At 37.2% G+C, this 27,196-nt stretch overlaps 1 protein-coding gene across 1 annotated transcript in view; it reads right to left on the reverse strand.

Moving 5' to 3' along the window:
* CPA6 (carboxypeptidase A6) overlaps positions 1–27,196 on the reverse strand; it is a 337,239-nt gene that overhangs the window by 95,923 nt on the left and 214,120 nt on the right. Inside the window, exon 3 of the mRNA XM_036742096.1 lies at positions 11,218–11,342. Coding sequence (XP_036597991.1) covers positions 11,218–11,342 — 125 coding nt within the window. The remainder of the gene's footprint in view (positions 1–11,217; positions 11,343–27,196) is intronic.

The following is a 27,196-nucleotide window of genomic DNA, read 5'->3' on the forward strand; positions in this document are numbered from 1 at the left end:
GAAGTAATCAATGTTTTGTCATTAACTTTTTTTACAATTAACTGATAATTTTGCATTTAACACAATAATATCACAAAGTCACAGAATCGTTATAGATGGAATGGACATCTGATCCAATCCATATCTGAAACATATAGTTAAGTAAGTAAATTATCTAGCTCTACTTGAAGCAGTTATCTATCTCTGCTTGAAGACCTCCAAAGAGGGAGAACCTACTACCTCTTGAGGCAGCACATTCCTTTTTTGGACAGGTCTAATTATTAAGGGCAGCTGGGTGTTGCAGTGGATAGAGCACTGTGCTCAAAATTAGGAAGACTAATCTCCTGAGTTCAAATCTGGCCTCAGATACTTTCTAGCTGTGTGACCCTGGACAAGTCACTTAACGCTGTTTGCCTCAGTTCCTCATCTGTAAAATGAGCTGCAGAAGGAAATGGCAAACCACTCTAGTATCTTTACCAAGAAACTCTAGTATCTTTACCAAAAGGGGGCACAAAGAGTCATACACAACTGAAAAACAACTGTACAAAACCAAAAGAGGTTATTAGGAAATTCTTCCTGATCTCAAGCCTAAAGCTGCCTCTTTATAACTCCTAATAATTTCTGCTATTGCCAACTCTTGAGACCAAACCAGTCTCATTCCTCTTCCATGGAAGTACTTGGAAGACCATGAAATCGCCCAGCCCTGTCACCAAGTTTTCTTTTTTCCAGACCTTATATCCCCAGTGTCTTTATTTGATTTAATATGGTATAGACTCAAGACACTTCATTAACTTGGTTGATCTCTTTGGGGTCTCCCCTTTGTTTTAAGTTGAGATGCCCAGAGCTGAATACAGAATTTTAGACATGATCTGACTAAAATAAGAATGGATAAATTAACCTTATCTATGTTGTATTGGGTAAGATAAAGAAAGGTTGAGAGTATAGTTACAGCAGAAGTAATAGATTGTGAAAGAACTGAGGGGTGGAGAAAATGGAGATCACAGTGAGGACAAGGAACAAGGTAAGGGATCAGAAAACATAGGGTAAAATAAAGGAATTTCAGAACTCATGAATATAGAAGTGAACCACTTGTGGGTGATGGCATAGGATAAGATAAAGGTATTTCAGAATTTATTAACATGGAAAGAAACCACTTGTGAGTGATGGCAAGAGGAAGGGTATGACTATCTCTATGTATATCTAAGGAATGGCGAAGGAGTAGGTCATGAGAATTGAGTAGATTGAGGAACTAGGAAGTTAAGGTGTTAGAGGAGCATGAATATTTATGTTCAAGCCCCTTAATATTAGCGGAGAAACTGGAGTAGACAGACTATGAACCAGAGACTGAACTCACTGAGAAAGGAGGGAGAATGTCTTAGGAGTTTGGAAAGATAATGGCCTCATTGTATACAGTAATAGCAATATTGTCAAGATAATCAACTGTGAAAGACTTAGCTACTCTGATCAATGATCCAAGATAATTCCAAAGGACTCATGATGAAAAAATGCTATCCACTTCCAGAGAGAACTGATGAACTCTGAGTGCAAATTGAAATATAATTCTCTCACTTTCTTTTCTTTCTTTCTTTTTGCGGTATGCTAATATGGAAATATTTGCATGATTTCACATACATAATTGATATATTGCTTGCCTTCTCAATGGGTGGGGAAATGGTTGGTAGGAGGGAGAGAATTTGGAACTCAAAATTTAAAAAAATAATGTCCAAAATAAATTAATAATAAATATAAAAACTAAAAAAGATAAATGTTTCTCTATATCATCAAAAAGAAAGATAATAGCCATCAGTATATGGAATGGGTGATAAATTTGGATAATGTGAACCCCAAAGGAGATGGGTGATGGTAGTAGAAGGAGAATATGGAAGTGGCATTGGGAAATTGGGTTTTCACATTGGCAGTCAGAGGTTCAGAATCACTTAGATGGAGAGCATATAAAAGGATAAGAATATGGTAATTATTAAAGAAATGAATCCAGGCAGAATATCATTGGAGACAGGTCTGTTGTTGTTGGCAAGGGGTTAAACTGTGCCAGGTTGTCCTTTTAGGTCCAACCTCATGGCAGGTGGTGATGTGTTCTTTGAGGCTCCTGGAGGATCACTTCACAGCAAGTAGGAACATGTGAAGACATGGCTAGAAACTCAGTTAGAAAGTGTGAGGTGGCAGTGTGAGGTAAGGCCAATGCTGGAGAAGACCCAGCTTTGGATGGATCTGCCCTACAGAAGGCAGGGCCTTGCACTATTTTTCGTAACATATTATTTAGATTACAGTCAGATCACCCTATCATTCCCTGATCTCACTCTGCCTTTGCCTATCTCTACCCCTTTGTTCATAATTCCTACTTCTAATCTTTGCCTGTTGAAATCTTTCTTTTGTTCCAGGGCCCAGCTCAGGGGCTACCTTCTCCAGGAAACATTCAGTAATTCAGTTCTCCATCTAGCTGAAAGTGGTCCTTTCCTTTTAAATTTTCATATAGTATACCTCCTTTGAATTTACCAAGGTATCAGCTGGTAGTTTAACAAATAACACATGTGATTATAGATCATAAAATCCTGGGTTCCATGACTGGTTTTCTTTGTAAACTACTCAAAGCCAAGACCTATTTTGTTTTTTTGTCTTTGTGTTCCCAGTAGCTAGCACAGTGAAGGTGCTTAAGAAATACTTGTTATATTGAATTGGATGATCCCATGCTAATTTGTATTATAATTGTTTACCTCTATGTCTTATCTTTCTTCATAAACTTCTTGATGGCAGAGACTGTCTTATTTCATCCTTATATTCCTAACACCTAGCACAGGTTAGTAAACATTAATAAATTTAGGGTTCTTATTGAATCAAGATGGCCTATACTTCAAACAGCAGCTCTACAATAATCATTACATGTCATATCATCTCCCCAACCTTTCTTATGGCAATTCTTTGAGACTGGCTATGCAAACTGTCCCACTTTAAAAGTGAAGAAGCTTAGTTTCTGAGATGATAAGTGATCTGACCAGTCATGTAGTTAATGAGAGATGGAACTGAGACTTGAACCCAGGTATTTTAAGTCCAGTTCTTTCTATTAGGTCATGCTATTTCTCCATTTTATCCTCTAATCAAATTCTTTGATGACTCTGAAAGAGACATGTACCTGGGTGACCTATGTGAGAGAGGACATTATAAAAGGGTGTATGCTACAGATAGGCCATCAGTCACCTCTGTTTAGGTTTACTTGTCAATCAATGGCTCTGCTCCCATATCATTGGGAGCTCCTCCTGCTGAATCCAACTACTGTTTCAATACTTAAACCTCAATGGCACAGTCAAGCAAAATGGTTTAACTAGAAAAAGAAAAATGTATAGGAATTAAAAAAGAAATGAGAAGTCACAAACTCTCTAAGCATACTTCCATATCAACCATAAGCTTCAATCTTCTAACCAAAACTTCTCCTCCAATGGAGTTCTCACATATTCCCTCAGGTCTTTCCTTATCGTAGAGTGTTATGAGCCTAGGAAACTCAGGGCTTAAGACTTGCCACTCCTAAAGTCCTTGGTATTCATCCTAAAGCTGAGTATTTGAGGCTGCTCCCCTTGCAGATGGAAGAAATTAATATCAGGAATCTCAGCTACTGCCATAGCCTCCAAAGATACTGGAAGTTCAGGAATCAATCACTACAGCTACAGATGGGCACCTCTCTCCTGAGAATGAGAGAAGACCCTGAATCAAGTCCTTGTCCAAATAATCCCAATTGACACTGGGTTTCCACAGGAGATGAGGGAGCATGAAAATTATCCTATTTCTAGCTCCTTGCAGAGCTGTTCTTCCTGTTTTTTCTTTCACCTGTGTCTACCACACTCTTTATTCTTCAGTATGACCACTACCTAATGTAACCTGAGTCTTCAGGGAGTTTGGTTATCCATTACTTTGCCTTGCCAGTGCCTTACTCCAGAAGAGTACCCCTGCTTTGGGCGTGATGGTAGACATGGCCTCTCAAAGCAAGGAGTTGCAAATTTAGTTTTTGCAAAGTATGCTTGCAATTAATCCCTCTAGTTAGGTATCTACTCTTTATGGCTTACAGCGATCAGGCTTCCTGGCCTTCCTTTGGAGATAACTTTGCCAGGGCTCTGAGCTGGAGCTATTCTTTAGGTGTTTTGTATCAGTTCATTATGTTGGATGATTCCCCTAATCTATGAAATTAGAAGCATTTCCTTCACTCTTAGGTTCCTTCTTAGATAAAAAGTGAATTTCAGGGCTTGGCTCACCTGTAACTTCCTCTTCTCTTACATGTCTAATTCAACCAGGAAACTTTTGTGACAAGTACAGAGTATCTGTGTAACTCAAACAGGTTTGGGCGGATTTTGAGTAAGTTTTTGGCATTCTGAAGAACTGTTTGATCACTGTAGACTGGGTAACTAACAAATCTCAGTCATCCTGGAAGCTGGCCGGTGGGCAAATAGGCTGAGTGTTTTTTTAGGAGTACACACATGTAGCCAAAACTATCACATTAAAAAATACAACCTAAAAGAACAGATAGTAACACTAAGGATTGTCTATAAGAACAAGTTATCTTAGCAGGGACGCTTTAAACTGCTGACAAGAAGATAATAGGAATTTGTTTAAGCCTGGACAAATGTCTTATTCATATTTTTGCACAGGCAAGCTCTAAGTAACAATAGATCCACATTTTTTTTAAAGCATTCTAATATTTACAAAGCACTTTCCTCACCATCCTGTGAGGTAGGTAGTATAAATATAATTACACCCACACACATATAATTATGTTTTCTGTATCAGGAAGCTGAGGTGAAATGACAACTAAGGTCACAAGACTAGGAACTATAGGATCTAGAGCTTGAATCCAGACCTTCTATGTCCCACATTTAAGACCACAGCACATTATCATCTTGAGAGGTGACATGTCTATTTTCAAAATGAGCACTTGGTAAACAGAAAGACATATTTATAGATTTAATTACCATCTATTTCTTAAGGACCCTGAGAGATCAACTTTAGATAGCTATGACCTACTTCCCATTGATACAGCCAAGCCATTAGTGGAAGAATGAATAGTAGATTGTAGTAGAGGGGTTTTTAACCTGTATTCTATGAACTTAAAAAACCTTTTTTTAAAAAATTGATTTCTCCCCATTGCCTGTGAAATTTTTTTTAACATTTCTTTAAAAAATTTTGAGTTCTAAATTCTCACCCATTGGCCCCCTCCCCCATCATTGAGAAAACAACCAATTTATTATAGCTTATACATATACATATGATATATATTTCCATATTAGACATGTTGTGAAAGAAAACATAAAACAAAAAGCAAACCCAAAACCCAAACCAAAAAAAGCAAAAAAATAGCATGTTTTTATCTACATTCAAACTCCATTAGTTTTTTCTCTGGAAGTGGGTAACTTTTTTTTATCATGAGTCTTTTGGAATTATCTTGCATCATTGTATTGCTGAGAATAGCTAAGTCATTCACAATTGATCATTGTACAATATTGCTGTCCTGTGTAAGATGGTCTCCTTATTCTGTTCACTTCGTTCACATTCTGTTCACATCAATTCGTGTAAATCTTTCCAAGTTTTCTAAAATCATCCTGCTTGTCATTTCTTATAGCACAATAGTATTATAGCAAATAGCATAGCACAATCCTATACCGCAACTTGTTCAGCCATTCCCCAATTGATGGGTATCCCCTCGATGTCCAATTCTCTGCCACCACTAAAAGAGCTGTTATAAATATTTTTGTACAAATAAGTTCTTCCCCCTGCCGCCTCCCCTTATTTTATCTCTTTGGGATGCAGACCTAGTAGTAGTAGTACTGGGTTAAAGGGTATACATAGTTTTATAGCCCTTGGGGCATAGATCAGAATTGCTATCCAGAATGGTTGGATCAGTTCACAACTCTACCAACAGTGCATTAGTGTCCCAATTTTCCCACATCCCCTCCAACATTTATAATTTTTCTTTTCTGTCAAATTATCTAATATAATAATGTGAGGTGGTAGCTCAGAGTTGTTTTAATTTACATTTCTCTAATCAATAGTGATTGAGAGCATTTTCATATGACTATAGATAGGTTTGATTTCTTCATCTGAAAAATGCCTGCTCATGTCTTTTTACCACTTATCAACTGAGGAATGATTTGTATTCTTATAAATTTGACGTGGTTCTCTATATATTTGAGAAATGAGGCCTTTGTGAGAGACACTTGCTGTGCAAATTTCCTCCCAGCTTTCTGCTTTCCTTTTCATCGTGACTGCATTGGTTTTTTTGTGCAAAAAACTTTTAAATTTAATATTATCAAAATTATCCATTTTGCATCTTGTAATGCCCCCTGTCTCTTGTTTGGTCATAAACTCTTCCCTTATCCATAGATCTGACAGGAAGACTATTCCATGCTCCCCTAATTTGCTCATGGTATTACCCTTTATGTCAAAATCATATACTCATTTTGACTTTATCTTGGTATACAGTGTGAGATGTTGGTCTATGCTTAGTTTCAGCCAAACTTTTCCAGTTTTCCCAGTGTTTCTTGTCAAATAATGAATTCTTGTCCCAAAGGTTGGGATCTTGACATTTATCAAACACTAGATTACTATGGGCATTTACTAATGTGTATTGTGTACCTAATTTATTCCACTGATTTACCACTCTATTTCTTAGCCAGTATCAGATTTTTTGATGACTACTGCTTTATAATGCAGTTTAAGATCTGGTATGACTAAGCTACCTTCCTTTATTTTTTTCTCATTAATTCCCTTGGTATTCTCAACCTTTTGTACTTTCAAATGAAGTTTATTATTATTTTTTCTAGTGCTATAAAATAATTTTTCATAGCTTGATTGGTATGACACTGAATAAGCAAATTAAGTTAGGTAGAATTGTCATTTTTATTATATTGGCTTGGCCTACCCCTGAGCAATTGATATTTTTCAAATTGTTTAGATCTACTTTGTGTGAAAAATATTTTGTAACTGTGTTTCTAATAGTTCCTGGGTTTGTCTTGGCAGGTAGACTCTCAAGTATTTTATATTGTCTACAGTTACTTAAATGGGATTTCTCTCTGTCTCTTGCTGCTGGACTTTGGTGGTAATACGTAGAAATGTGATGATCTATGTGAGTTTATTTTATATACTGCAACTTTGCTAAAGTTGTTAATTATTTCAACTAGTTTTTTAGTGGATTCTCTAGGATTCTTTATGTGTGCCAAAATTTCATTTGCAAAAGTGATAGTTTTGTTTCCTCATTACCTTTCTAATTCCTTCAAATTTTCCTTCCCATTGCTCTAGCTAACATTTCTGGCACAATTGAATAATAGTAGTGATAATGGGCATCCTTGCTTTACCCTGATCTTATTGGGAAGGCTTTGAGCTTATCTCCATTATAGATAATGTTTGCTGATGGTTTTAGATAGATATTATTATTTTTTAATAATATTTCAATATAATTGATTTCCTTTGTACATATATCCATATATTTTGTTTTATGCTTTAAAAACAAAATTCTGAGGTGTCCATAGACTTTGCCAGATTGCCAAGGGGTCTGTAACACAAAAAAGGCTAAGAACTCTTGTTCTAGTGGAAAAGAAATTAGAATTGGAGACATTCAGATCTAGCCATTAGCTGTGGGATGTTAGGCAAGTCACAGCTTCTTAAGACTTCACTTTCTTCATCCATAAAATAGAGTAGATGGAGTAATTGATCTCTAAGTTCCCTTCTACCTCTAACATTCTATGATTCTGATAATGGAGCAGTGAAATGAAGATTATACTGGTTGAGTGAGAAGAGTACAGAATTTATAGCGAGAAGATCTGAGTTTTACCCCCAGCTCTGTCACTTTCTACCTCTGTGATCACTTTATCTCTGGGCCTCTCATCTGTAAAAAGTAAGGGAGTTGGGTAAGATAATCTCCAAGGTCCTTTCTAGCTCCAAATCCTATGATTAGTCACGGATTTCCGTCTGTACTTTGGTGGCAACTACCCCCAACTCAACTCTACGCCCCTCCCCATCCCATGACTACACGAGGGACTCTCCTTTAAGCATTCCTCAATATTCACTCACTGGCTTTCCCTATGACCCCAAATCCTGACGGAAAAGTGAAGAAAGGAGGAAGGCCTATTAATTTAAGGTTACTTAAAATGCTAATTTAATCATAAAAATCAATAAAAGGAACCCTTTACAGCAGTAAATGAAATATCTCTCATCTCATATAGAGGTAGTACTTGCTATCTGGGGTCTAGCCATATGGGGTCACATTAATTTGAGTCCAAGAAAATGAATATTGCTATTCACGAAATACAGTTCTACAGAGCACAGGATAATCTTACTTTTGAAAATACCCCAGACAGAAATAACAGAAGTCTATTGAAATCATCTCCTGCTACTAAACCTGTAAGACTTAATTGACTTTTATGCGTTATTATCTTGGGACTTGCAAAATGAATAATTCTAAGTGATTTTAACTCCATAAGGAGAAAACTGTGATTTAAAAACACTTCTTGGTGTTTATTAGGTTTTTTTTTCCAAACTCTGTTCTCTGGGATATAAAGTGAGATATTTTATGCTCCATCTGTTCCACCTGACCTATATTTACTTACAGGAAACTATCTCTTGTTACACAAACAGGTTTACTCTTTTATATTATGCTATAATTAATGAAGCATGCAAAACCTCTCAATTACAGTGTGCTAATAAGAGTAACAACCTTTCCCCTTCCTGCCAGGCAGACATATAATCACCACAGACCACCAGACCTACAGCAGTAACCACAATATTTCTAATAGGAACTATAACTTTATGTACTTTAGAGACACCAGTTAGGCCTAGGAACTCAATTAACATGTCTACCTGCAGATTGCACATACTTGTTGCCTCTCTGTCATCCCCATTCTTTTACTTTTTTCCATCTCTCCCTTTCTAGTGGCTCATTTCCTACTGTCTACAAACATGCCCACATCTCCTCTGTCCTGAAAAAACCTTCATTTGACCCTTCCATTCCCACTATTGTCCTATATCTCTTCTGCTTTTTTTGCTTCTATATCTTTTATGACTTTTTAAAATAGCTAAACCATAGCTAAAAGGCAGTCTACAATAGGTACCTCTACTTTCCTCTCATTCTCTTCTTAACCCTTAAAATCTGGCTTCCAACCTTATCATTCCACTGAAACTGCTCTCTCTTTCTTCAAATCTACAAATGATCTCTAAATTGCTAAATCCAGTGGCCTTTTTTCTCAATCTTCATTTACCTTGACCTCTCTGTAACCTTTGACACTGTTGACTATTCTTTCCTCCCAGATCCTCTCTTTTCTTTAGGTTTTCAGGATACTGCTCTCTCCTGGTTTTCCTCCTACTTATCTGACCTCTTTCCCTTTTGCTGGCTCCTCCTCCACATCATGGCCTCTACCAGTAGGTGTCCCTCAGGGGTCTGCTCTGAGTCCTCTTTTCTTCCATTTGGTGGTTTCATCATCTCCCATGCATTTAATTACCATCTCTAAGCCGATGATTCTTAAATCGACTTTTCCCACCCCAATCTCTCTGTTGAATTCTAATCTAGACTCTCCAACTGCCTTTGAGACATCTCAAGCTGGATATGTGTTAGATATCTTAAATTCAATTTATCCGAAAGAGAACTCATTATCTTTAGCCCTTAACCCTCTCTGCTTCCCACTTTCCTTATTACTATAGAGGACAACACCAACCTTCCAGTCATTCAGGCTCAGAGTCATCCTAGATTCCTCACTATCCAAGCTATTGCCTAAGCTTGAAGATTTTACTTTTGCAATATCTCTTGAATACCTCCCCACTTCTCTTCTTTGATACTGCCACCACTCCAGTGCAGACCTTCATCACCTCATGCCTTGATTTTTGCAATAGCATGTTCATGTGTCTGTCTGCCTCAAGTCTCTCCCTACTGCAATCCATCCTTCTTTCAGCTACTAAAGTGATTTTTCTAAGATGTAGGTTTGATCATGTCACACCCACTGCCTCTTCCTTCTCCCTTTGCCCCTCTGTAAACTCCAGTGGATTCTAGGAGCAAATTCAAATGTTCTGTTTGGTGCTCAAAGCTCTTTACAACCTAGCCCCTTCCTACCTTTCTGGTCTTCTTACACCTTATTTCCTCCCACATACTTCTGATCTAGTGATACTGGCCTCCTGGCTGTTCCACGAACAAGACACTCCATTTATTGTCTCTGGGCATTCTCTCTGTCCATCCCCCATGCCTGGAATGCTTTCCTTTCCCTGCTCTACCTACTGACATCACTAGATTCCTTTAAGTCCCTAACAACCCACTATCTATAGGAAGCCTTCACCCATGCTTCTAATTCCAGTGCCTTCCCTTTATTGAATACTTCTTATTTATCCTTGCTTTGCGTATATTTCTTTGTATGTTATCTCCCTTGATTGATCATAAGCTCCTTCAGGGCAGGGACTGTCCGTTACTTCTTTTTGTATTCCTGGTACTTAGTATGGTGCTTAGCATAATAAATGTTTATTAATTGATTGATCATATGCTTACAAAATTTGTCTGAGTCTACAAATAAAAAATAATACAAGTATCATTATCATCGTTATAACAGATCTTATATAGTGCTTTAAAGTTTGTCAAGCACTTTACGTAGATTATTTTCTTTGATCTTCACAATAGCTCTGTCATATAGGTTCTATTATTACTCCCATTTTATAGATGAAATAACTGACACTCAAGGAGATCATGTGACTGGCCCAAGGTCATACAAGTAGTAAGTGTCAGGGACAGGATTTGAACATGTCCTCCGACTACAGAGATAATGACAATTGCAGGTCACTGCCTCCCATCTTTAGTGATTAGCCCAGGATCACAGAGCTAGTAAATATTTGGGGCGGAAGGAAAGAAGACAGCAAATAGGCATTTACTAAGCACTCGCTGTGTGCCAAGCACTGTGCTAAATGCTTTACAACTGCCATAGAAACCCTGAGAGATAGGTGTTATTATTTTCTGCAAAGTGAGACAGAGATTGAGTAACACGGTCAGGGTCCATCCGTTAACTAATATCCGAGGCTGGATTTGAACTTCCTGATTCTAGCTCTTTCCACTGCACCACCTAGTTACGTAGCTTGGATTCAAACTCAGGTTTTCCTGACTTCAAGTCAAATGTTCTATCCACTGCCCTACACTGATTCCAACAGATTCAGGTCCATGTTAGATGGTAGATCCCACCAAGGGTTTTCGTAGAAAGCAAAGAGGAAGCTTACGTGTACTGGATGTTGGCTTGTTGTAAGAAGGCTAACAGGATTTGAGAGCCATTTTGGGGAATATGGACATCTGTAACCGTTCCTTCCGAGACATAGGAGATGCTGCTGGGCTGCCATAGGTCCACCTGTAGTGCAGGAACTAACCTGTAATTCATATTCAATGTAGGTGGGGAAAAATCCATGTCATAATGTCAAACATGTATCTTGTTTATATATAATAACAAACAAAACATTGAATTTAGACACTGTCCTTGGATCAGAGGCTAAAGCCCATTTTTTTAATCTTAAGAAATTTCAGCCAGTGAGATATTTCAACCCCTGAATCTTTCTCTAATTGTTAATACACTCCAAATTATGTCATGTTATATTACGACAGCTAGGTGGTGCAGTGGGTAGACCGCTGGCCTGAAGTCAGGAAGACTCATCTTCCTGAGTTCAAATCCAGACTCAGATACCTGTGCGACCCCGGGCAAGTCACTCAACCCTGTTTGCCTCGGTTTCCTCATCTGTAAAATGAGTTAGAGAAGGAAATGGCACATCACTCCAGTATCTTTGCCAAGAAAACCCCAAATGGAGTCACAGAGAGTTGGACATGACTGAACAACAACAAGAAATTATGTCATCTCCATAAAATAGTTAATCATAGCATGGTAATATCTTTAAGACTGGGATTCTGAGGCCACATGATAAATGTTAAAGTTTTTCGTAAAAAGCAGGTGACGACTTGAAAATATTTCTTTGACTTAAAGTAATGAGAAATAATAACCCTCTTTATTTTGCAAAGAGTTCATTCCTTAGGTCATGTTCAGTGTAAGCAAAATTGTGATAAATATTTCTTTCCTTTTCCCTCTTCAGCTGCCTGGCCAGATTCCCCAGGTGGATCTCGATCTCTGCTAAAATATAAATTAACAGGACTTTAGGTGTTATACCTCTCTTAGGAATGTTTCTATTTTTAGGATACTCTTGAAGACTGAAAACTCTTTAAGATCCAAGGAAATTAGTCTTTACTAATGACATTTCAGTTTGATGAGGGAAATATTACAGGCAGAAATCCTTCTTCTAACTCAAGTTGCACAATATTTAACTGCTTATGTGAAGCCAATGAATTGATTCATTCAAAATATTAATCTAATAATCATAGAAATTGTAGGCCTAGAAAAATTTTTTGCAAGGTTATTTGGTCTATCTGATATTTTTGGACAGAAATGCATCTAAGACTAAGTCTATCTTAGTCTATTATAGCTGTAATGATTATAGCTTTTTTGTAATTATTATCTTAATTTTGAACATTCTCAAAGGAAGAAATCCCATAATATTACTATGTGGTTTATCTTCATACATAAAAATTTTCAGAAAAGTTTTCCAAATATATACAGTATTTCAAATATTTTATGATCACATCATGATTCTGTTTTTTATCATTCTTTTCATCACTGAAAAAATTGATTTCTGGCATATGATAATTGAATGCTAATATTAAATTCTACCTTAGATTTTTATTTCTGAGTGAAGTAATCTCAATACATTTCATCTTTCCTTTCATATTCATTTCTCTAGCCCTTTAATCATCTTAGTGACTCTTCTCTAAATTCATTTCAATGAGTTGATTTTTTTCTTATAAATATATGGATTGTTTTCAATAATGGGCAACAGGTTCTAGGAAGTAGTAGTTATGATCATACCCAAATTCAAATGGAAAGAAGAAAATGGTGCTATAGTTGGTGAAAAGCTCTTAGTTCTCAAAGTAAGATGAACCTACAAATGGTGGACCGAGTCTGTTGATTCACTTAACAAATATTTATTATTATTATTGAAACATGCATGACTAGAACCAAGGGAGATATGAACTTAAGTAAGACACTGTTCCTAACTCAAGGAATTTATGATCTGGTATATCATCAAGTTCTTTCTAATCCCTATGATAGAAGGTTATTAAACATTAAAAATGTGTAAAAGATCCTGGAAAAGGTTGCCTGTTGGTTGGGCTAAAGCAAGGGTGGGGAACCTTCAGCCTCCAGTCCACATACGGCCTTCTAGGTCCTTGGGTGTGGCCTTTTGACTGAGTCCAAGTTTTACAGAACAAATCCTATTATTAAGGGGATTTGTTCTGTGAAGTTTGAATTCAGTCAAAGGGCCACATTTGAGGACCTAGAGGGCCACATATGGCCTTGAGGTCACAGGTTCTCCACTCCTGGGCTAAAGGCTTGCTGTGTTTTCCTCCCTTAATTGCCCAAAAGAGGTCTTTGGCCTGGCCTTAAGACATGAGGGTCTAATTCTGAATGACAAGATAACTCCTTCCATGTTAAAGGACAATGGGGAGGGATAAAGGAGAAGCCATTTGAGCTGGAGAAGGGATGCCAGGGTGAAGCTGGAGATAAGAGCATGCAAGAGTCAGAGAGATGGGAAATGGTAGAGAATGGTATCTGCTATTAGGAGGGAGCTTCAGGATTTAGGACTGAGGTATGTCAGATAGATCTTTTGCAGCTGAAAATTCCATTTGGTCTTCAGGTGGAATATGGAAATTCCTGCCCCCCTCCCCAACTTTTCCCTTGCTTTTCTCAGTTCATGCTTTGTTGAGTCTAATTACTCTCCCTCTACCATATTCTTCTTTCCAGGGAGCCTATTTCTTTAAAAAGTTGCTTCCCTTTTTGTTAAAAGTATATTCTGTCTCTTAAGCTGACAATAGCATTATTAACCAGCTGTATTGTTAAACTATGTGTATATTTTGAGAATGTGAGGAAGAAATTTAGAGGTGTTTCTTTGGGAAAAGGATAGAGACTTAAAACTGCAGTATTTTGCCAGAATTTAGTCTCTGGTTGGAGGCTGAAGGCTATAAAAGAGAGTTGTTGATTTATATTTTACAACTTTTCCAGGCAGAAAAAATATACTAGACTTCCTTAGGCAATGAGTCATCATTACTGGTGACTGTGATTAATCGGGCTGCTAATGTGGTAGGGGTCACCAAAATATTCTTTCCCATTTTCCTATAGAAGGGGAGGTGCTCAGAAAGTAACTGGAGGTGGGTGGAAGAAGGAAGTCATGTCTCAACCCACAAAACAGAGGAGATGAATTAAAGGTGACTAACAGCCTTAACTGACTACTTTTCTTCAGCAGAGCCCCACTCCACTAACTCCACTGCTACACATGAATGAGATTAATTGTTTATAGGAAAATAGCCCAGAAAAAATCCATCCTAAAATATGATTTGGAAATGGCTTACTGGTGAGATCTTGGCACCTTTCTAATAAAACTTTAGGTGGTAAATTCTCAGGAAGAAACCATCCTACAACGGAATCAGTGAAAAATAACCTTGAGAATTATAACATGTCATATAAAAGCACGCTGAAATGTAGAGAGAAGATGAATGATAAGTACAAGAGAAAGAGGATGGCAGTTTTTAGGCAACATAAGTAAAAGAGGGTTGGTGCATAAACATTTGTCGGTGTTTTTCCAACACTGTTTTGAAGAGATTGTGCTCTGACAGAGAGATATGAGTATTCTGGTCTGTTGGGCAGATATATGCAGATATGTACATGTAGGGACAAAGGTAACTTACTAGGCTATCACAGACTGATGAAAATGTCCATTGAGGATAGATAACTGCGCTCTTTTTTCCCTCTAAAATCCCATGCTTACTGAGCAGCATTCTGGTTACTGATTAGATTTGGCAGGTGCTTTGATAAGGGATATCCCGGTCAGCGATCAAGAATATCTATTCTAGGCTTTTGTAGCAGATAGTTTTCAGAGTAAATTAATGTACTGACAGAATTATAGAATCTCAGAGTTGGAAATGAACTCAGCTTAACAATTCAGTCTTTGCTTGAGACCTAGCGACAGGAAAACCACTGCTTCTGAAGATAGCCCTTCACATTTTGGAATAGCTATAATTTTTAGGAACTATTTGCATCAAGTCTAAAGCTGCCTCATTCAACTTTCACCCATTATTCTTGATTCTATCTCATGGGGCCAAATGGAACAAGTATAACCCCTTATCTTCACTCAGTCTTTCTAACACTTGCACATAACTATCAGGTTTCTCTTGAGTCATTTTAGAATATATAGACATAATTCCTTCCATTGAGCCTCAGATGGCAAGGTCCCTGCTCCCCTAAATGTCTCAGTTTCCTTGCCCCGGATGTGTTTAACTTTATCAAAGTTCTTTCTAAAATGGAGTATTCAGAACTGACCATAATGGACATGATCTGACCAAGGTAGCATAGAGTAGAACCATTACCTCTTTCGTTCTGGACACTCTCTCTCGATGCCATCTATGTTTGCAGTAGATTTTTTTTGGCTACCCTATTACAACTGTTGATTTGATGTGATTTCTCAGCATAAATGAACAAAAATTGTTTTATAAATCAATCTCTTCAGAATTTGACTAGCATAAGTCAATTGTCCAGGATTAGATCACCTTGGGGTGAGGTGATAAAATTGAGTTTCTGAACGCACATATGCCATTATTCTATGAGCATCTGCCTAAAACAGCTTGCTGACTACATATGCATCTAATAATATTCCACTGGAAAAAGACTCTCCTTTCAAATACATTAGAGGTTTGTTCTTAATCTTCAGTGATTGTTTTAACACCCTATTCCCCCAGTATAATCATTGTGTACTTATATTCAAATATATTTTTCAGCAGGGAAATAAAGGATAAGAAAAACAAAGAAAAAGACTTCAGATTCTATTTTTTTCTGGCTTTATGAAGAGAATATTTAAATTGTTTCTTTATATTGTGAGACTAAGATAAAATAAATTGGATTTAGGGAAATACTCCCATAAGATTATGAGCAACAAATATTTTTAAATGAGGAATGAATTGGCACAGAAGCCAAATTCCTTGTTTACAATTAGATTGATAATCATTTCTTAGAAATAAGTGAAAATTTCTTATTAGGATTCATTTAGAATTGAGTTTCTGGGTATCTGTACTTTTCTACAATGTATACACTTTTGTCTGATGTTTTATGAGCACTCAGAACCACTTTTATTAAGCAGAAGAATAATAATACTTCTGATACAGATGTCACAGGAGGGGTATAATAAATAAAATAGAGCAACTGTCATGGAGGGTCTATGTCTTAGAGGTGGCAGGGAACTTTGGGGACTCATACAATTTGGTAACAGATGGTCTGCCCCTCAGCTGCCTGAGACAACACTGAAATCTAGACTTTCTATTTATTTTTGTTAACTCGTAAAAACTGTTCTTAGGTAGGCCACTAAGTTACAATGGATAAGGGAATTCCTTTTTCTAGAAGAAAATTGTGAGACCTTACCTTAATCCTACCTTCCTATAGATGTATAAATATAAAATGTACAGACATTAAAATGTATCCTGCCTAATAAGTTTCTAAAAGTAGTTTTTTGGTCTGTTCTTACTCTATCTCAGTGGGCTACTTCCTAGATTTCATGGCTGCAGATTTGACTTTTTGGTTTTGTCCACTTATTCTTACTCAGGCAGAGTATTTAGAAGTGGCATTTCAAATATTCTCATATCCTAGGGTCACTGGGTGTGTGAATGAACCCAAAAGAACAGGTGAGGGTTCAAATTGTGATCCTGATTGACCTGTGGGGACCACTAACTTGGGACTGGTGATCTTGAGTCAAGTTTCTTAATTCATTATCTCAGCAGGCAGCTTGAAATCTGAAGCTTCATATACATGGTTGTTTATTTTATTGCCTCAAGAATGGCAGCATTTCATTAATTTTCACACTTCACTGAAGTAAGAAACTCTGTACTGTCAACCAGATGCCATGATCTCATCAGAGATTTAGGCAAGGAATCTGAAAGGCCTCTCATTACTTTACAAAAGACACAAAAATGCATTGACTAGCAAGTAACAGGGGAGTAAATTAATCATCAATATTAGCATAAGTCCGAAGATGAAATTATATTAGGTCAGTCCAAAAGAAAAATTCCTTGATAACATAAGTTTCAATAACATGGAATTATTATCCTTAGCAATGACTTTATCCTGCTATATACTACTTATTCTCACTGTCAGAAATAACTCCTCACTAGGATGTTGGGTGAGTGTGGAACAATCTGATAAATTTTGTTTATTTATTCAACAAGCATTAATTAAATACCTCCCATATATGAAACACTCTACTAGGTTTTGAGGATAGAAAGAAAAAAGCACAACAGTTCTTATTCTCAAAAAGGTTACTATCTCCTGGGGGAAATAACAAATACTTTAGGCCTCAGTTTACTGATCTGAAAAATGATGATGGTGAAGAGATGACCTCCGAGGTTCCTTTTAGTTCTAAATTAATTATTTCTGAGCACTTAGCATGGGAGTCAATAGCTCCTCTTATGCAGCTACCAAGTTTTTATTTTTTCTTTCCGAAAGAATCATGGTTGGGGAGGCAACAGGTCCTCTTGTGGGGAACATGGTGGTGCTTGAATGCCAAAGACAGTTGGTTACTTCATAGTTTTGTCTGGGACCCTCCAATGTATGCCTTTCTCCTCAACTCCAGCCTTTATGACACTGATAATCATCTTGAGTGCCACCATATATGGCATGGGTTGCCAACTCTTGGGCTATAATACTATTTACCACAACATGGTGGCACTTTTACTTGTGAATTTTCACTACTGAATCTATAGAGCTAAAAAGTAGAAGAAATGCTAAGGTTTGTTTTTAAGAAGTATGCTATGTTCTTTTTGAAAAAATGGGGTTTATTATTGAGTATGGCAATCAGGCATAGGTACACACTGTGTTTACTCGTCCTGTGTATGCAGAAAAGTAAATATAAAATACATATGAAATATACAGAGTATAATTTTTTGGGGTTTGTAGCACTAAAACATGGAAATATCAACAAAGGCCTGAAGCAGATGATACTTGGCAGGAAACTTGAAGGGATCTTGGGATTCTAAAAACTGAAGATGCAGAGGGAGTATATCACAGGCATGGGGTCCAGCTTGTTCAAAGGCATGGAGGTGGAAGATGGAATATCTGATATGGGGAAACAGGAAGTAGGAACATAGTACACAGAGAGGAGTAATATGAGATCAATCTGAAAAGATAGATTGGAGCACACAAAGGACTTTGTAGTTCAATCTAGAAAAAAGATTTTAATGTTTTTTGTATTATGTACTCCTTTGGCAGTCTGATGAAACCCGATTTTGTGACTCAGTTTACCTTAATTTTAATCATGACAAACATGTGGGTCCATTCTTAGGTTAATGTTTTTAAATCTGTGAGATAAAATGCATACAATTACGAAGGAAACCAATTATATTAAAATACAGTTAACAACATATTAAAAAAGTTCACAGACCTCTAGGTTAAGAATTCCCATTCTAGAGGCTAGCCACTGAAGTTTTTTGAGCGGATGGGTGACAATGAGATCTGTGCTTCAGGAATATCACTTTGGCAGCTGTTTGGAGGATACATGAACTATGGGAGAAACTGGAGACAAGGCCATTACAGTGTTTCAAAGGGACATGTAATGAGAAACCTAATTGGGGGGATGCTTGTGTAAATGGATAGAATGAGATGGTTACCGATGCAACAGATGTTATAAAGGTAGATTTGACAAACTTGGGAATTGGTTGGTTATGGGAGGAGGTAGGTGAAGAATCAAGAGTGTCTTTAAGGTTATGAACTTGGATGTTTTGGAGACCTTGACAGGAATTGGGAAACTAGGAAGAAGAATGGATTTTGGAGGAAAAATAAAGAATCAACTTCGGACATGCTTTGGCTCCTAATTTAGAATTCTATTTTTCTTCAAGGTATGCTTGTCATAATTTATGGTAAATTTCATTTAAAAAAAACAAAACTAAACTAAAAAACAACAAATTATACTTTGTAAAAAAAGTCAACATTTCCCCTACTTGTTAGTTCAGTGGATTTAGTGATCCACAAGCAACAGAAACTTTGTATTGTGATAAACAGCATGGTGGCCCAGAGGTTGGCAAACAACAGCATATGCAGTGGCATTCAGGATGACTATCAATGACAGTGAGGTGGGGTTGTGGGGAGAGACATGTATGAGTGCCAGGGAAAGCTTTAGGCAAAACTGTGAAGTAGCCAATTCTGTCTTTGGCATCCAAATGATATCTGTTCTCCAAAAGAAGACCTATTGCCTCCCTAACTTCCATTGCCAGGAAGAGAATAGATAAAACCTGGTAGCCACATAGAAAGCTGTTGACACTCTTGTGCTAGATGTCAGAAAACGTACAGCAATGGGATTACTCCACCTTAAATTCTTTACATTTTTCTCAAGTAGAGTGAGCAAAAAGAATTGTGAAATTTTAGAAGAGTTTTGAGCAAGAAAAATAAAATGGCCAATGGATAGGGCATGGGAAGACATTACAGATGTAAGGTATAATCTGGCAGGGAACAAGTAGCATACTAAATAGATTGGGGAATATATTGTCTTGATTTAAACACTGAAATGTGAAACTAAAGTGACAATGAAATTATTTAATGGAATAGTTCCCATTTATTCAATTCCCTCATCTTGTAAAATGAGTGACCTGCCCTAAATGGCATATCAGATTACTGGCTCTAAAATTCTGTGATTTTATTTTGGGAAAAGAGCTATAAATGTTGCATTAAATGAGTTTTTCTTCTGCTGGATATTAGGTTCTAAAATTTTATTGAGTTTACTTATTTTAAAAATCTTTCAACAATGAAGACCAGCCATTTCCTTGCCTCCTGGTTTAATGAAATAAATCTAATAAATATTGAAAGGAATAATGCGCATAGATTTATAATTTTTATAATTGTCCTTAAAAAACCTACAACTATTTCCTTCATGCTTTAATACATGATAATGAGACTCTTTAGAGCAGCTTTCATTAGGAGGAATCTGTGATGATGATGTCAAAAGTGTACTGCTTTGAAATGAGGAGCAGACGGACTTCATTATAACCTGGAAAGACTTATATGAACTGATACTGAGTGAGGGTAGCAGAACCAGGAGATCATTATACACGATTACAGACACATGGTATCTGTAAGGACTAACTTCAATAGACTTGGCTCCTCTCATCAATACAAGGTTCAAAGACAGCTCCAAAAAGACTCATGATGGGAAAAGCTATGCACATCCAGAGAAAGAATTATGGAGTCTGAATGCAGATTGAGGCAAACTATTTGCTCTCTCTCTTTTTCCTTCTTTTTTGGTTTTGTTTCTCCTTTCTCATCATTCATTCCATTGGTTATAATTCTTCTTTACAACTGGACTATTATGTAAATAAGTTCAATGTGAAGGTATATGTAGAACCTACATTGTATTACATGTCATCTTGGGCGGGGAGGGGGAGGAGAGAAAATTTGGAACCCCAAAACTTATGGAACTGAGTGTTGTAAACTAAAAATAAAAAAAAATTATAATTAAAAAAGTGTACTGCTTTGGCTTTAGGAAATCGGAGATGTCTGTGTCCATAGGCTTTAGAGCTGAAAGAGACCTTAGAAATGTATTCCAATCCCTTTATTTTACAGTGAACTGAAGCTCCAAATGATGAAATGATTGCCAGTAAGATCTGGGGGCCTGAAATAATTTTTTTACTCTAAAATCCATTCTTCCTCTTTTTCCATTCTTTCTTCCTTCTCCCTCCTCTTCCTTCCTCCATGCCACAAACATTTGAGTACTATATCTACAATATGAAAGGCACTAGGTAGTAGAAAATATTATTAGTCTATTCTCCTTAAGACCTAATTTGCCTTAAACTTCTCAAAAGTATGTTTGAATTTTCTCTTTCCATTTCAAATAGACCAATGATGAAGTCGCCTGTCACCCAACATCCCCTTACCAAATATCACAGGGGAAAAATATTTCTTCCTTATTTCCATAGGTGAAAACAAATCCTACCAGTTCTTGAGGGGGAGTGATACCATAATTCAAATCTCAAACTTAAGTCAGTGAACTTGTAAATTTATTTTATTTGGTGTATTTTTAAGCTTCACAAGATACAAATATCTAGAAGATTTTTAAAGGATATTTAATCTCATGCTTTTACAAAAAATGTAAATTTCCAGTAAGTCTAAGATCCAATGGGATTTGTGGTATGAGTGACTTCTTCATGGGATCTGTGATTTTATTAGTTATTACCATCATGAGGGCAGATCACAAACCCTACATTCCTATCCCTGTCCATGTCTTTCTATAAATTTTCAACAGAGCACCCATCATGGTGGACCCCTTCCTCTGGTTCTACTTATATTCTATGTGTAGTTGTGAAAAGTCTGGCGCATTTGTTACATAGAATCATAGGATTTCAGAACTAGAAGGGATCTTAGAGTTCATCTAGTTCAACCCATTTTATTTCATAGATGAGAAAATTGAGGAACAGAGTAGGAAAGTGACTTGCCTATGGTGGTGGAAAGGGAGGGAGGGAAGGATGGGAATAAGCATTTATATAGTGCCCACCATATGCCAGGCACTTTGCTGATGATTTTACAAATATCATCTCATTTGATTCTCACAACAACCCTGGGAGATAGGTGCTGTTATTTTCCCCATTGTACAGTTGAGGAAACTGAAGTAAAAAGGGTGTGGCTTGTCCAGGATCACACAGCTATTTTCTGAGGCCAGAATTGAACTAAGGTCTTTCTGACTCCAGGCTCAGCACTCTATTCACTGCACCACCTAGCTGCCTCATAATTTGTATGTATTATAAGTGCCCATGACTACACAGGTATTAAGTGGAAGATGATTAATCCACCTTCTTTTCCTGTCAGACATATTCTTGGTGATGTCACATACCACTTTTTACCAAAATAATCTTCTTAAGGCATAGCTCAGACCATGATGATCCATCATTTGACAACCTCAATGGCTCTCTCTTGTATAAAGTATAAGCTCCCTGCCATTTTAAGCCCTCCATGATATGCCTCTGTTCTACCATTCCAGTTACTTCATTTTGCTCCCTCTTATACACTGTACATTCCAATCAACTGGACTAGCTGTTCCCTGAGCTCTGTATCCAATCTTCCATCTCCATGCTATGGTACACATTGCCCTCCTCTTCAACACACTTCCTTTTCCCTTTTCCCTAACTCTCAAACTTCTTATCTTCATTCAAGACTGAATTCATGTGCTATCACCTCTGTTAAGCCTTTGCCTTATACAATCAGTTTTTGATGACCTCTCCCTTCTCAAATTACCTTAGATTTACTTATCTGTGAATATTCAACTTAATTCAACCAACACCTTAATGGTGTAGTTCTCCAGTTGCTCTTATTTGCAAATAAATGCACGTTTCCTCTTCAGATTGCACTGATGGAGTCTTGGAATATTACAGATCCTCTTCAGTGAGATCCACACAAGGCCACTCAAAGAGATTGGCTTAACAATCAAACCTTCTCATCTGGCTTCCTATATCACTCCTTTGCTCTATTTAAATTGTTCTCTGGAAGGTCATTTACAATCTATTTAGTGCTAAATATGATAGCATTTTCTCAGTCCTCATTCTGCTTGACCTTTATGCAGTATTAGACAGGGTTGACCTACTGTTTTCTCTTGCTCCTCATACCTGTCTGAATCTTCCTTATTTAGTCTTCTTCCTGGGACATGTCTTCTTCCTCATTCCTAAGTGTGTATCTGTATATGTGTATGCATACAGGTATGTATGTATGTATGTATGGGTGTGTGCTTGTGTATGTGTGTACATGTATATGTGTGTGTAATAAGTCTTTGTCATTACCTCTCTCCTTTCTTCTCAGCCTTTTGGGGAAGCAGTGTGGTAAAGTGAAAAGAGTATCAGCTCTAGAATATACAGATGAAGGTTCAAATCCCAAATTTGATAGTTATTACCTATGTGACCTTGGGCAAATCAGTCAACCTCCCTAAGCCTCTATCTCCTCATATGTAAAATGAATGGGTTGGATTAGACGGTCTCTGAGGTCCCTTCTAGCTCTGTGATCTTATGTCCTTCTTTTTCTATTCTCTACCTAGGGGATCTCATGTATTTCTACATGTTCAATTATCATCTCCATATAGATGACTCCAAAGTCTGGACAGCTATAGACTATAAGGATATCTTTTCCCTGAGTCTCACTCTTGCATTTTCTACTTTTAATCATTTATAATAATAATATTAGTAAGAGATAACATTTGTATATCACTTTAAGGTTTGCAAAGTACTTTTACATATATTTATCTCATTTGATCCTCAAAATAACCTGGAGGTAGGTGATATTATTATTTCCATTTTTTTTTTAGATCAGGAAACTGAGACAGGCAGAGGTTAGGTCATTTACTCAACGTGTCTGAAGCAGACTTGAATTCAGGTCTTCCTGGCTCCAAGGCCAGTGCTCTAAACCACCCAGCTGCCTAGATTTTCTACAGTGGTATACAGAATTTAGCCACTCAAACTCAATCTGTCTAAAACTGAACTGTCAGTCTTCTCCTCTCTTCTTTTTACTACTTCCCTATTTTTATAGGGGGTACTACCACCCCTTTGGTCACCCTGGCTGGAAACTTTGGGTTCACTTTTGACTCAAGCGTCTCCCTCAGCTTATAATCCAATCATTTGCTATATCCTGTAAACCCTATCCTTCTAACATCTTTTGGGGTCCCCCTCTCTGTACCCGAATTGCCCTATTCTAGTTTAGACCCTTGTCACCTGTTGCTTTAAGTATGTGGATAATTACCTGGCCAGTCTCCTTCCTCCCTGTTTCTATAATTCTTCCTTCATACAGTGTATGTATGTAGAGCAAGCATTTTTGTAGTAAGTACTCAATAAGTATTTATCGAATTGAATTCCCAAGGACAAAATCACATGGATTAAGAATGCATGGATCCCTGACTACCACATGCTGTTTGATGGGCAGTCTGTTGAATGAATGCTATAGACATCAATGTACTAATCTCAGACTATAGTATAAGGAGGATAATGAGCTGGGTTGAATTTGGGAAATTACTCAGTGCTTTCATCATCCCAAGAGGCTCTTGCTACAAAATAATAAAAACAAAATAATACCATCTTCTTAGATGAAAAGATAAAGCATTTGTTAAGCCTTTACTAGATATCAAGCACTGTACTAAGTGCTGGGAATATAATCGCAGGCAAGCAAACAAGAACCTCTCCCAAAGGAGCTTACGTTCAGGTAGGGGTAAGTGAGATGGAGGGCTGGTTCTGGGCGAACCAAGGTGAAAGCTCATTTATCACAGCCTAGGGTGGTTCTCAGGTGGGAGTCCAAGTTTCAGGTGGGTAGGAGTTGGGGATGCAGGTTGGAGTGAAAGCTGCATGGTTTGGAGCTGGTGACACTAGCATTTTCTTGTTAATGCTCTATCTCTAATTTTAGTACAGTGGAAACAATTCTGGGCAAAGAGTCAGGTGACTTGTGTTATAGTACTAACTTGGTCACTATATTTCTGTCATGGGGGAACAGGCTTCACCCTTTCCCTCTACCCCTAGGTTTTAGTTTCCTCGTCTGTGAAATAAAGGAGTTGGATTAGTTTTTTTCTAAGGTGACTTTCAGCTTTAACATTAAAAGAAGATGGTTTCATCTTACTTTACTTCTTGATGTTTTCTATGTAAATATCAATCATTCCCCCAGGAATTCTCTCAAGCTCACCTATGCTTTTTCTTTAAATTTGTGATCCTGGTTGAATTCAAGAGGGAGAAAAAGTTTTCTTTGCTCTGCTGAAAAAAAATCAACAAATTGACTACATCGACGAACTCTTAGCAGTTAAAATGATATTTAGCACCATGTTGACAATGGTAATCCACGCACATTCCTAAGCTTGAAATTTATTATTCACTTCAAATTATTTCACTGCAAACCTTTTATCCAACCTGATAACAAGTGTGGAATATACTGATTTCAATTTCATCTCTTTTCTACTTCATACCTTGTCACAGGAAGTCCTTAAGAGTAGCATAACAACCCTAAATGGGGGCAGTCAGAGGGAGAAGAGAACTGGATAGCCAATTGGATAATCAACCATCCTTCGAATTACCCAGGGAGGATTATCCTGCCCCTTGATTAGTTATGAGATCAGGCTACTTGCTTCAAAAATCATTCGGAAGCCATAAAATTCATAATCAATGATCTTCAGTGGCTTCCTGTAATTGTCACCCCCTCCTCAAATTCTCCTAACTCAAATATTTTGTAAAGGTTATTGCTTTATCTACATCATGTTTCTTCTCTTCCTTTAGAAACTTCCAGTTTCAGAGGGCTCATATCTTAAGGAATGGGTTCTTCCTTACTGAAACTATTTCTAAGGTCATATAGGATACTGTTGACAATTTTATTGGGTTTCCTTTCTTTTGGAGGCTCTCACTATCCATTAATACACAGATATTTTTCCTCCATTTCCTCTTCCCTGTTATTAAGCTTTAAAAGCTTTGGTTCCTGCGTTCCCACTTCAATAAACCACGTCCAATTTTGAATTTCCCTTTTCCTCATTGATATGAGCTGTTTTAGGCTGAGTAGTGATTTGGCTTCAGCCGGCAGCATTTTAGTGAATCGGCAGTATGACTGGTATCTTTGCAGGTTGCTGAGCCCACGCTGTTGGACTCAATGCATTCAGTGTCTCAGTGGAGTTCAGTTCAATTCAACAAACACGCATGCAGTGGCTCTCATGTACAAGACACTATACCAAGCCAGAGGAAGCAAAGGTAGGTGTGGTAGTTTCTGCCTTCAAGGAATTTACAATCTAGTAGGGGAGATTAAGCGTGGCCCGCACACTAATATAAAATAGAGGACAATAAGTGCATGGGGGTGGAGGGTACAAAGTGCTGTGAAAGATTTAAGAAAGATATCACTTACCTAGGTAAGGAATTGGGGGATGCCTCAAGAATAAAGTGATATTAGAAGTGAACAAGATTTCAACATGCAGAGTACGTGAAAGGAAAAAGGAGGGCTACAATTCAGGCACAGAGACAACAAGATAAACAAATGCATAGAGGTGGGAGTGGGTTAGGAAGACATTAAGTTCTTGGGAGAAGTAACCTTAGTTACACAATCACAGCTTTGAATACTACTTTCATTTCTGCAGGGAAGATTTGGGAAAGAACAAATGTGGCAATGATTTCATAAAGAAAGCATTCTATTCCCAATATGGAGTGATATGTTCAGAGGTCCTGAGCCAGGGGACAATATGGAGAAATTTAAGAGTTTTCTAAAATCTCTTGATTCATTTCTTTGTAGTGGGACCTTATCATTTTGATTAGAGTGAACCCTTAGAAAATTGGATACAACTCTATAACAATGTAAGTGCAAACATATTGTAAAACCAAAAGGAAATTAGTTTAAAATTAATCCTTTTCCATAAGTAGAAATAAGTAAGAAATGATTATACTTGATGTTATTTGGATTTTGAATCACTGAGAATTTCTTTTCTTCACAAGATCAAAGAATTTTTGTTTATAAATAATATACTTCTTGGTCACAATGGATGCACAATTCATCTTTTAACCAGACCTCGTGTCACTCTGTTATATCTTTCAGGCATGAGTAGAATATGATACCCAATATATGTTGGGAAAACACAAGGCTAAGGCCTGAGGGGCCAAAGGCCAGAAACTCCACAGTAACAAAGATGTTTAAACAAACTCAGAATGATACAGTTGGGGAAAGGAGAAAAGGAGAACATTTTTAGGAGGGACTTTAACACATATGTATTCATTTCTGGCTCAGATTCATCTCTGATTTACACAGAAACATAATGAATTTATAAAAGATTAATTTTAATTTAACAAACATTGATTAAATACATACTATGAGCAAGGTGCTAGGGATATAAAGAAGAAAAACAACATGGTTCTCACAATCTGAAGGGGAAAGATGTTAAGAAAGATACCCAATGATATGAGGGAGACTTTGATAAGAAAAAAATTATTTTGTGGGGGCATACAAAGTAATATAAGAAAATTTGATGAGGGAGAGAGTGCTTTCAACTGGATGAAATTCTAGAAGGCTTATGCGGGAGGTGGTACCTCATTTGGGCCCTTAAGGAATAAAGATTCAAACAAGTAGAGATGAGAAGGTGCTATATTACTGGAATGGGG

Source organism: Trichosurus vulpecula, chromosome 1, assembly GCF_011100635.1.
Source record: "Trichosurus vulpecula isolate mTriVul1 chromosome 1, mTriVul1.pri, whole genome shotgun sequence".
Lineage (NCBI taxonomy): Eukaryota > Metazoa > Chordata > Mammalia > Diprotodontia > Phalangeridae > Trichosurus > Trichosurus vulpecula.